Source organism: Odocoileus virginianus, chromosome 2, assembly GCF_023699985.2.
Source record: "Odocoileus virginianus isolate 20LAN1187 ecotype Illinois chromosome 2, Ovbor_1.2, whole genome shotgun sequence".
Lineage (NCBI taxonomy): Eukaryota > Metazoa > Chordata > Mammalia > Artiodactyla > Cervidae > Odocoileus > Odocoileus virginianus.
Window position 1 is genome coordinate 101,867,778 of NC_069675.1, and position 12,321 is coordinate 101,880,098.

Genomic DNA, 12,321 nt, shown 5'->3' on the forward strand with positions numbered 1-12,321 from the left:
TATTTTGGTTGTTTTGGCTCTGTGCCATATCTGGGACCCTGTAGACTTTGCTCCAAGTCCCCAGCAGAGCCCAAGGGTCTCCTTGCACTCAGGGCCTCAGGCTCTGCAGGTGGTCTGCTTCCCTCAGGTCTGGATATAGGGCCTGGCACCTCCTGGGTACCCCCAGCTCCATGCTGGCTGCTGGTTGAGGCCTGATGGGCCAGCCTGCATGATTTTCCTTAACTCCCAGAACCCTATGAGACACCATATCTGTTTCCAGTGAGGACTCTTCAGCTGCGAGGATATGCCAGTCATGTGCCTATTGGGTGGACAGGGTTCATGTCCACATGCCTGGTGTCCAGTCCACATCACTTCTGCCTCTCATACCAAGGAATGCAGCTGCTAAGCAGGAAGGGATCTTGCACTTCCTGCCTGTCACCTGTGATCTGTGATCTGTGCCCTGGTAGACTGGTGGGGGCAGGGGCAGGTCATGGTTACCCTGTGTTTCTGTGCCCCACTCAGGGCAGTCGTCGAAGGGAGGGGCTAAGTAAGGCTGATGTAGAGATTATGTTGACTGATGAGACCCTGCCTGGGCACAGTGCAAAGACCCCACATGTGCACAGGCACCCATGTCATTCTAACTGGGGCTTAATTCTGTTGTCACTCATAGTTCATTCATTCTCGACTGCCCCCTAGCTTGAAGATGTGTATTTTTTGTGAAATAAGCCTTTTTATCATGAAGAATATGTGCTGATTAAGTGGAACCTAGAAAATGTACAAAGCCTAGAAGTCCCGACGTCGCACGTTTCCACCCAAAGCAGGGATTCTGACTGTGACACATTTTCACTTCTACTGCAAACCATTCCTTTCACCAAAGAGCTGCTGTGAGCACACAGGCGCTGCTCGTGGGAAATGCCGCCTGTCCTCAGGGATCCAGCACGGTCCTGGGCGTGTGAGAAGACAGCAGGCCTGAGGCCCTCTTGGGCGGGGCCAGCTGGCCTCACGGGGCATGTACAGCAGGGAGTCTCCCCGGAGAATGTGTTGCTTGTCTCACTGGCCACGTGTGTGCACAAAGTGCCTTTCTTGAATCACATGTTCTCTTGACCTGCCTTCCCAGAGTGGACCTGTGTGTGATCGCAGGTGTGCGCCCGTGTGAGTCTGAGTGTGTCTTTGGGGCTGTGGTCAGCATTGGGGTGTGCTGTGCATGTGTGTGACCCTGTTTCTAAATGGCAGTGTCTGGGGGTTCTGAGTGTGTGGGTTCCCCAGAGGGTCTGTGTGGGCTCCGCCTGTGTGCAGGCCTCTCCTTGTCTGTATTGGGTCCCTGTCTTCCCTCTTTGCCCCATGGCTGTCTTGGAGGAGGGAGTGGGTGTGTCTGGCTGTGGCCTTGGCATTTTGCAGCCCTTGGCAATGCTGGCCGAGAGGTTTTGTTGGATGAGCCAGTCACGAGGATCGGCATTGGCTGGCGTCAGGTCATGGACTGGGAGCTGTGTCCTGGCTCAGCCAGAGGCTGTGATGGGAAGAGTGTCTTCCACAGGTGTGGATGGGGTGTCGGTGTGGCATCTAGAGTGCTGGGAATTGCCCATTAGGGCCCTGCCCAGCCCCCAAGGGCTGACTGACAGGTACTCCTCAGGACCCATCTTGTGTCTGGTGCAGAGTCTCTCTGTGTGATGTAGCTGCTCCAGAGGCCTCGGCCCATCTTCATTTAGTGAATTCAAGAAGACACAGCCTGAAAATGCTCTTGAGTCTGCACATGCACACACCCCTGTGCAAATATGCCCGCATGCAGCACGCTCACATGCTTCTTCCCCAGGGACTGCAGCCAGCCCAGATGTTCAGAGCCGTCTGCATCTGAGCACTCGGAGGCACTCAGGGCCTCCAGGCACCCACGAAGTCTGCTCGTGCAGTTTTCACACGGCACAAGGGGTTGGGGGCGCAGAGGGAAGCCCTGCCCCCCAGAGCTCAGTCTGATGTGGGGCTCGGGCACGGAACAGACTGATAAGCTCACGCAGAGCAGTTGGTACTAGGGTGTGATCGCTGGGGCACTGAAGCCTGTTACTGGAGCCTGGAGAATGCTGACCTTGGAGCTGAGGAGGAGCCGGGGGGAAGGCACTCCCCCAGGCGGGCAGTGCAGGGGCCGTGGGCATGGGAGTGGGAAAGGGCAGTTGGGTCTGGCGGGTGAGTCGGGGCAGAGGAGCAGCTTCCTGGGCAGACTTTCTGAGCTCTGTGGGCCACAATCTGCAGCCGGGCCAGACACAGATGAAGGAGCTTGGCTGTGTTCCAGAACAGCTCCTAGAAAAGCAGGTGATCAGTGGCTCTTGGCCCCAGAGCTACAGAGGGAGGAAGGGCCGGAAGTAGCAGGACTCCCTCCCAGGAATCAGAGTGGCCTGGGACCATGGGGACTACCCTCCTGTAAGGTGGCTGGGGCGCTGGGGACCAGAGGCCTGTTTCAGTGCAGGCCTCCCAGCCAGAGCCCAGCAGCTATGGAGACCACCCAGGCTCTTGGTTCCCTCATTTGTGAAGCAGGGGTGTGGCCAGGACCCACTCCAGGGGGCGCAGGGGCCTTTAGCACAGTGCTGGAAACTGGTGCCTTGAGCCAGGCCAGGGCAAGTGTCCTTGTGGGGTGGGAGACACATATCCTGGAGGGTGCATCTGCAGGCCCCACACTGGCAGAGGGAGAGTGTGTCCTGGGGCCCACTGGTCCCCCACGCCCTCAGCGAGCCCCCTGTTCCTGCAGGGTCCCCCTTCGCTCGAGCCAGCCTCAAGAGTGGGAAGACGGACAGCTCGTCATACTTCCGCAGGAAGGAGAAGATGTTCCGGTTCTTCATCCGGCGCCTGGTGAAGGCCCAGAGCTTCTACTGGGTGGTGCTGTGCGTGGTGGCCCTGAACACACTGTGCGTGGCCATGGTGCACTACCACCAGCCGCAGCGGCTCACCACGGCGCTGTGTACGTAGCTGGGCCCTGCCCTCCTGGGCCCCACCTCTTGTGATCCACTGCCAGTCCACAGCATGTGGCATTGGGGTCCCCTGGGTGGGACCCCTGTGCCGACCAAAGTGCCCCGGGGGCGTCTCTGCTGGAGGCCTGACTGTGCCCAGGCCTGGGCCGAGGTTCCAGGAGGCCGGGCTGGTCTGCTTAGACCCCGTCTGTCAGTGTAGTGGGAAACGAGTGAGGGGTCTGGGGAATTGGGATGATGTCTCCTGCCCCAAGGGCTTTAGACCCAGGGACTGAGGGATCCGTCTGCCCTGGATTCCTGAAGAGAAAGAGTCTTGGCTCCCAGGGGTCTCCCAGGGCTCTTCTAGTTGTTTCTGTTTTTCTTCTTGGTTGGTTGAATCTGGATGTGTCTATGACCAGGGATTACTTGCAAATATGTCCATGAGCCTCAGGACACGGCAGGGGCTCTGGGTCGTGACCTGTCTGGCCCTGGTTACAGTTCCAAGGAGGCGAAGAGCTGAGGCCCCTTCCCAGGGACCAGGTTCCTTCACACCCAAGGGCCCTGCAGGGCATGTGCAACCAAAGGTCTTGCTTGTTTGTTTTGCCTCAGGAGAGCTCCAGAGACACTGCATGAATGATTTCTGTCCTGCGGTCAGGGGCCCCTCCTGCCTCTTCCCTGGGGTCAGCTGCCTTCAGCCTGCTCCTGTTAGTGGCTGATCTGGACAGAGCCTGCTCTGGGCTTCTACACGTGCCTCCCTCTCTCCCTTTCCATCTCCCTTTCCCTGCGTGCGTGCAGTCACCTAGATGCCCAAGAAAGCCTTTCTCCAGAGAAGCCTCCTGGCTCCCAGTTCTGGCCCCCAATGTGCCAGCCACACGGAGCCTAGGCAGCTCTGACCAGGAGCCTGGGCTGCTGCTGCTGGGTTCTTTTGGGCTCCCTGGGTCACTTGAAAATGTGGGTGGTGAGGGCTGTGTTGGGGGCTGGCTCCAGGCTGTTTTCCAGACTTCAATTGCAATCCGTTGCTGGCATGGTGGGAAAGGGCAGAGAGAGGAGAAGCAGGAGGGGCCCCAGCTGGCTCCCGGGTGGGGAGGGCGGGCTAAGGAACCAAAGTGTGTGCACTGAGCCGGGCGCCCTGCCCCTGACTCATGTGTCCTGGGACCGTGGTTTGGTGTGGGGCCTGGCTAGGGACTGAATTCAGTGTCTCCTTGAGTCCTCAGGCTGTGGTTCCCACCCCTGGGGGCTGGGCAGGGGTTGGGCAGGGGCTGGGGAGACAGGGCTTCCTCCTCGCTTGGCCAGTGGTGTGGCTGCTCCCTGGGGCTTCCCAGCTAGGCCTTTTCTTCCTACAAGAAGCCGATGGTACCCGTTCTGTCTTGTGGTTGCTCCTTTTTCCTGGAGATTTGTCCTATGAGTGGGCTGGAAGGGGCCTGCACAGCCTGGTTGTGTGTCTGATGTCAGGAGCACGAGGCTGGAAGTGCCGAGGTGCTGGCCGGGCCGCAGGCGTCCCTGGCTGCGAATCTGCCCCCTCACTGCCTTATCTTCTCTGTGGTCTCCTGGAAACTCCTGCGTGCATCAGCATCCCCCAGGGAAAATGGCTGGAGGGAGGGCTGGCCTCTGCTGGGTCTGGAGGCATCTGCTCAGTGCCCCGGGCTCTGCCCTTGACAGCTGGGCTGGAACTGAGGCAGGCTGACCCAGCTCGGGAGGGCAGGCCTTGCAGGAGGCAGAGGCGGAAGTGGGGGCTCGCTTCAGGACCACCTTCATCAGAGCTCACCATGGGTCTCTGGCCTGAGGCTGGCCATGCACCTCGCCGTCTGCCCGTCAAATGCACCACCCCAAGGCACTAAGGACCCTGAGACTGATGCTCAGTTGGTGAAGGGGGCCTGGGAGTGGATGTTGCCATGCCGTGAACCCCTGGGTCTGGCAGGGCTAACCCTCTCCTCTGTCCCTTTGTTCCCATGGTTGCTGTCTTCCTGTTATAACGCAGACACTGTGTAATGTAGTTGCTCTGCTCCCCTAGCCCGTGATCTGGAAGGAGGGGTCCGCTGTCTCTGGGGACAGCTCAGGGCAGTGCAAGGGCCTGCAAGCTGAATGAATAGGAAGGAACATGTGGATGCCCTTTCTTGGCCTGAGGGGAGGCTGAGCACATGAAATGGAGGGTCTCTTCCTTGGGAGAGGGAAGGAGTGGGTATGTTGTGGAGGCTGTGTTCCAGGTGTCCCCTTTCTTGGAAAGCTTCTCTTTCAGCACTTCCTGGGCTGGTTCTAATAAAGGGCTCCCACTTTGATCTCCTGGGAGCAAGACGGGCCACTGGGTAGCTTCAGCTCCAAGGTCTGGGTGGGGCGGCTGGGGTCCCCATCTCTGTGGTCTCTCCTCCAAGACCTGAGCTCCCCTTGTGGGGCCCTGGAGTGCAGGGGCCGAGGGGCTCATGTCCCAAGTTGGACTCGGGGCACAGCCTTCACATGGCTTCTCCAGGAGGGCTGCCGTGCTGTCGCCTTACTCATCCTGGGCACGGCTCGGGCACCCTGCTGGCGTTTGGACTGGCTTCAGGGGCCAGGAAGGTGCTGATTATACCTGGGTCGCCTACCCAAGACCTTCTTGAGCCGTGTGAACCATCACACGTCTGTGAGGCGCGCTGCCCAGTGGGCAGTGGGACTGGGGTCTCAGCTGCTGCAGAGCTGCCTGGGAGGCCTGTGTGCCTGTGCGGCACATGGAGGAGAACAATTTCAGGGTGCACACAGAGGGCAGGAAGTGTGTGACCCTCTCTTCCACCATCTGTCTGAGCAGAAGCTGCTTGAGGGCCAGTCTCCCAACCAGTCTGGATGCCAGAGGCCCTGGGGCCACCGAGCGAGTGACTGCCTGGCGACTGGACCCCTGTGTCCCTGGCCCTCTGTGGGGGCTCCGCCCTTCATGCTCCACTACTTCCCTGGCCCCATGCTCTGGGGTCAGAGGCCACAGTGCCTTTGGCTCACTGTCTGAAATGATGCATGGATTCCAGCTTTGGGCAGAGGATCAAAAGCAGCGACCTTGTTCTGATGCCTGGAATTCCTGGTCTGGCCAGCCAGTCAGGGGCTAAGCTTGGCTGTGTCTCCTGCAGTCTGCGGTCTCGTACACCTTCTGGACTGTTCTTCTTGTTCTGACCCTGCCTTCTGCTCAGGCTGGGTTGGGTAGTGTCTCTGTGCCTTGAATTCCCAGGAAGACCCTCAGGTCCAGTGTGGCCTCCCCCCCAGTCCTGCAGCAGGGTCAGCACTGCCAGTGGCAGGATCCCTGTGCTGAAGCAGGCCCTGCTCACCACCACCACCTGCCGGGCCCAGCCTGCAGGAAGCTGAAGGCACCACACCCACAGGGGTCTCTATGTGACTCCCCAGGGCCCCTAGCAAGTGTGGGTGCCTCCTGGGAGAGTTGTACTGTGGGAGTCTGGGGGTGTTAGGTGGTAAGGATGCTTGCCTTTAGTGGGGGTGAGCCTGTGAACAGAGTTAAAACCAAATAAGGTGCTGTGAGTCCAAGAGGGTCAGGGAGGTCCTTGCAGGGGAACTGGCGTTCTGTCCCAGGGTCCTCGCAGAGGGACTCCAGTTGCAGTCAGTGTGTGGATCAGGGAATGAGACTGAAGGGAGCAGGAAGGGTTCAAGGCTGTCCAGCATCTCCGGAGGGTTGGTGGCCTCCTGCCTGACCACCTAAGTCCTTTGGGAGACTTGGGCCCTCGACCCAGAACTCACTCCCGAGCCTGGTCCTGGGAGCCTGCCTCCATGTCCCAGGGCACTGAGCACTCGCCTTGCAAGCTGGAAGGAGCACCTCTGCATCACGTCCTCTCTGCTTGCTGCTCTGTCCTGGGCTGAGGCTGGAGCTCAGAGCCACAGAGCAGGCCTGGAAGCTGCCCCCTGGATCGGCCCAGAGGTCTGATGTCCTCCGGTCTGGACTGAGCCAGGCAGGAGGAGGCCGCGAGCTAATCCCCCTCTTCTCCGGCTTCTCCTAGACTTTGCAGAGTTTGTTTTCCTGGGTCTCTTCCTCACAGAGATGTCCCTGAAGATGTATGGCCTGGGGCCCAGGAGCTACTTCCGGTCCTCCTTCAACTGCTTCGATTTTGGGGTGAGTAAGCTGCCTCATCAGGGAATGCCTACTGTGGGTCCAGGTGGGCCCACTGTGTCCTGGCCTGAGAGCACAGGCAGCCCGCTCCCACGATGCCATGTCCAGTGTGAGCTGGGGTCTGGAGCAGAGTCCATGGGTTGGGGGACTGATCCCGCCGGGTCGGAAAGGCAGCCTGCAGACGGGGGAGGCCCATCCCGGTCAGGTGCTTGCCCGTGCGGGTGTTGGCCACGGGGCAGCCGCGTTTCCCTTCCGACCTGTCTGTAGTCTCAAGATCAGCTCAAGCCTCTGTGGCCTCCTCCGCGCTTGGTAGATGATCTTTTAAATGTGCTGCTGCTATCCCATGGAGGCTCAAGGAGGCTATGTTCCTGACCCCATCCTGTAGGTCTGGCCTGGGCAGGCCTGGACACATGTACCAGATTTTCCTGGGAGGCCGGAGGGGAGCAGTGGGCCCAGGTCCCTTCAGCAGCCTCTGCAGTGAGGGAGGCCTGGAAGGCAGGTGCTTCCAAGGCTCACCGTGGATGAGCACAGGCCCTGGGCGGTGCGGAAGCCCCTTCCCCGGGCCCTGCAGCTGTGCAGGGTGCTGCCCTGTGCTGATCCCAGAGCCCGAGGATGGGCACTGTTGACACCTGCGCACGGCCGAGTTCTGACCTGGTGGAGGGCCCGAGTGAGAAGCGGCCATGCCTCAGCCCAAGGTGGCCTCGCACGTCTGCAGGCTTCTCAGTAGCCAGGCAGGGAGGCTGGACCTTGGTCAAAGGGAAGCTTCGACCTGAAATGGAGTTTACCATTTCCTCTCCGCGATGCAGTGCAGCCGACAGACGTGGTCTGTGACTTTGTCAGGGCCTCACGATGACTCACTTCACGTGAATGACTGGGGACATTGTGTGATGGGCCCAGGGCTGCCCAGCTCCTATGCAGGATGGTCCACACTGGAGCCCAGGGAGGGGGTCATACACTGCCACGCTGCCTGCGCTTCGGCGGGGCAGGCAGTGCCTGCCTCAGTGCTCTCTGGGACACGCGGCACCTGTGACTTTGGCGGGCGGTTGGGAGCAAGCCAACGCTTCTGCTCCTTTGCCTTCTTGGTTACAAAGGAAAAGAGAAAGCTTGGCGTGTGTAGGCAGAGGGGACCCAGTCAGGGAGGAGCCTGCAGAGATGGTCATCTGGGAACCAGCTAGGTCCCAGGACAGGGAGTAATTTGCATATAAGCTAACAGTTACTCCAGAACTTATTAGCTTAAAACAAGTATCTATTATCTCACAGTTCCTAAGGGTCAGGTGTCCAGGTGTGGCTTGACAGGGTACCTGTGGCCTGGGGTCCCTCATGAGGTCACAGTCCAGCTGAAGCCAGGGGTGCAGCCAGCCTGAGGCTTGACTAAGACTGGAGGGTTATGTTCAGGCCCATTAGAGACTGCTGAAAACACTGGCTTGTGGTGGGTGGCTGGCCATGCCCCCCAGTGCTGCGGCTTCTCCGTGGGTTGCTTGAGGGTCCTCACCACGCCGGAACTCACGACATGAGTACCGGACAGAGGCCGCAGACAGCAGTCGCAGGGGAAAGAGCTGCCAGCTGTGCTATTGTACCTGTCACGAGGGAGTCAGTGGGCCAGCCCACCTTTCCTGGGGGAGAATGTTACCAGGATTCAGGGGTCTGTGGGGGCTGTCCTCAGGGCTGCCTGCCACGGTCTTCTGATCCAGCTTCTTCCCGTGAAAGATACACTCACCTGCACTCCCCGACTCACCCTACTGCAGCATAAGCTCAAAGGCAGAATCTCGTCATCCAAATTGGACCCAGGTCTGGTTGAGGCTCCACAGTTTCTCTAGATCTTAGAGCCATGAGACGAGAGAGACAAGCTATCCAGCCCCACATGCAGCATTACAGTGGAGGGTGGGCAGGGGTAGCTGTTCTACACATTCCTGTTCAAAATAGGGACACTGGACATATGGAAGGGCTGATTGGAGCCCAGCAAACACTGGGGAAATCCCTGATTAGTGCTCAAGTCTAGGAACCCCCTGGGTCCCCTTTCTTAGTTCTAGTCCTAGGAGCTTCCTGAGTCCCCTTCCCTAGTTCTAGGTCCAGGTGGCCCCTGGGGCCCCTTTCCTAGTTCTAGGTCCAGGTGGCCCCTGGGGCCCCTTTCCTGCCTACTGGTCTGGGAGCCCTCTGAGTCTCTTTGTTGTTGTTGTTGTTTTTTTTCCATTTATTTTTATTAGTTGGAGGCTAATTACTTTACATCATTGCAGTGGTTTTTCTCATACATTGAAATGAATTAGCCTGAGTCTCCTTTCTTAGTTCTAGATCTGGGCCCCCCCTGAGTCCCCTTTCCTAGTTTTTGGTCTGGGATCCTCCAGTCCCCTTTTCTGGTTCTAGGTCTGGGATCCCCTGGTCTGCTTTCCTAGTTCTAGGTCTTGGATTCCTCTGGTCCCCTTTTCTAGTCTAGGATGAGATCCCCCTGCTCTCCTTTCTGAGTTCTAGGTCTGGGATTGAAACCATTTACCTCAGACTGGGACTTGAACCCAAGTGCCTGGGACTCAAACCCAACCAAAATCCACAGTATCTGGTTTCAGGACCTAATGAAGCCCAGGTTCTTGATGTGTCATCACAGAAAGAATTCACTGAGAGAACAGTGATAGGTAAGAAGTGGGTGTGCTCAGAGTCGGAGAGAAGCGCCCTCTGCAGATGCTGTGGGCCGTCGCAGAGGGCGAGTGTGCCCGGGAGACGTGGTGCGGTCAGTTCTTACAGGCTGGGTAATTTCATGTGCTGATGGGTGGGAGGATTATTTCAGTTGTTTTGGGGAAGGCGTGGAGATTTCCAGGATTTGGGCCACTGCCCACTGCTTGGCCTTTTGCGAGTGCCTTGGAACTGTCATGGCACCTCTGGGTGTGTCATTTCACTTGCTGATTGAAGATCAAGGCTTAGTCTTGTTTGCCTTCTTGGTCCCATTTGATTCTAATTGGTTTATGTGTGTCTATGAGCTATGTCATTCTTTCAGAGGTCGTGCCTTGCCCCTTTTCCTCCTGTTACTGGGATCCCCAGTAACTGGGATCCCCCTGGTCCCCTATCCTAGTTCTAGAACTGGGAGCCCCCTGGTCCCCTTCCCTAGTTCTAGATCTGGGAGTCCCCTGATCTTCTTTCCTTAAAAGTGGTAAACATTCTAGCTGAGGTTATCTTGACCTACTTCATATTTAGTGGAATTTGGGGAATCCAAAAGCCTCATTCTGTTTTCTGCATTTTGACCCAAGCTGGTGACGTTTTTGCACGTATAATCCTTTAGAGCGTAATGTGGTGTGTCTTCCTGTGTTTCCCTCTGTTGGACGGAAGCCGTGCCCACAGCGCTCTTAGAGATCAGCCTCCTTGGCCTGAGCTGCTGCTGAGATGGCCAAGGTCAACACCCTTTCACGTCCTGGAAAGGAAAGGACTTTGAGGGGCACATTTGGAGGCTCACTTTACATCCCTTTGAAAGGCTAGAGAGCTGTGGAATGTGCCCTGAGACCCACCTTTCTTCTTTTGGGATCTTGCATACCTGACACTGTTGTGCCCTTGGCTTCATTTTTAGACCGCGTCATCTCTCTCTTTTTAAAAAGTTTACTTATTTTTAATTGGAGGATAATTGCTTTACAATATTGTGCTTGTTTCTTCCACACATCAACACGAGTCAGCCGTGATCATACACATGTCCCCTCCTCTGGCCCCTCCCTCCCGCCCCCTACCCTGTGCTGCCCCTCTGGTCGGCACAGAGCCCCAGCGTGAGCTCCCTGAGCCACACGGCGAATTCCCACTGGCTGTCTGTTTCACACGCGGTAGTGTGTGTGTTTCCATGCTGCTCTCTCTGCTCATAACACCCTCTCCTCCCCGCCACCCTGCCCCACATCCATGTTGTTGTTCAGTCACTCAGTCGTGTCCAGCTCTTTCTGACCCCATGGACTACAGCACACCAGGCCTCCCTGTCCTTCACTATCTCCTAGAGTTTCCTCAAACTCATGTCCATTGAGTTGATGATACCATCCAACCATCTCATCCTCTGTTTCCCGCTTCTGCCCTTCATCTTTCCCAGAATCAGGATCTTTTCCAGTGATTCAGCTCTTCACAGCAGGTGGCCAAAGTACTGAAACTTTAGCTTCAGCATCAGTCCTTCCAATGAATATTCAGGGTTGATTTCCTTTAGGATGGACTGGTTTGATCTCCTTGCTGTCCAAGGGGCTCTCAAGGGTATTCTCCAGCACCACAGTTGAAGAGCATCAATTATTCAGAGCTCAGCCTTCTTTATGCTTCAGCTCTCACATCCATACATGACTACTGGAAAAACCATAGCTCTGGGTTTGTTGGCAAGTGATGCCTCTGCTTTTTAATATGCTGTCTAGGTTTGTCATACTTTTCTTCCAGGGAGCAAGTATCTTTTAATTTAATGGCTGCAGTCACCATCTGCAGGACTTCCCTGATAGCTCAGTTAGTAAAGAATCCATCTGCAATTCAGGAGACCCTGGTTCAATTCCTGGGTTGGGAAGATCTGCTGGAGAAGGGATAGGCTACTCGCTCCAGCTTTCTTGGACTTCCCTTGTGACCCAGTTGGTAAAGAATCTGCCTGTAGTGTGGGAAACCTGGATTCAAGCCCTGGGTTTGGAAGATCCCCTGAAGAAGGGAAAGGTTGCCCACTCCATATTCTGGCCTGGAGTATTCCATTGAATGTATAGTCCGTGACGTTGCAAAGAGTCGGGCATGACTGAGTGACTTTGACTTACACCATCTGCAGTGATTTTGGAGCCCAAGAAAAAAACTCTGTCACTGTTTACATTTTTTTCCGCATCTATTTGCCATGAAGTGATGAGACTGGATGCCATGATCTTTGCTTTTTGAATGTTGAGTTTTAAGCCAGTTTTTTCACTCTCCTCTTTCACTTTCATCAAGAGGCTCTTTAGTTCCTCTTCACTTTCTGTCTTTTGTGCTCATTTTACATGCTAGCAAGATAATGCTCAAAATCCTTCAAGCTAGGCTTCAACAGTATGTGAACCAAGAACTTCTAAATGTACAAGCTGAATTTGGAACAGGCAGAGGAACCAGAGACCAAATTGGCAACATCCACTGGATCAGAAAAATATCTGCTTCATTGACTATCAGTTCAGTTCAGTTCAGTTGCTCAGTCATGTCTGGCTCTTTGCAGCCTATGAACTGTAGTACACCAGGCTTCCCTGTCCTTCACCAGTTCCTGGCGCTTACTCAAACTCAGGTCCACAGAGTCAGTGATGCCATCCAACCATCTTATCCTTGGTCATCCCCTTCTCTTCCTGCCTTCAGTCTTTCCCAGCATCAGGGTCTTTTCCAATGAGTCAATTCTTCACATCAAGTGACCAA

General features: G+C 56.3%; 1 protein-coding gene across 6 annotated transcripts in view; it reads left to right on the plus strand.

The window, feature by feature from the left end:
- Positions 1–12,321, plus strand: part of CACNA1B (calcium voltage-gated channel subunit alpha1 B) — a 203,301-nt gene that overhangs the window by 80,277 nt on the left and 110,703 nt on the right. For all 6 annotated transcript variants that reach the window (XM_070456799.1, XM_070456779.1, XM_070456783.1 and 3 more), the window contains exons 11-12: positions 2,714–2,923; positions 6,872–6,984. In XM_070456799.1, coding sequence (XP_070312900.1) covers positions 2,714–2,923; positions 6,872–6,984 — 323 coding nt within the window. The remainder of the gene's footprint in view (positions 1–2,713; positions 2,924–6,871; positions 6,985–12,321) is intronic.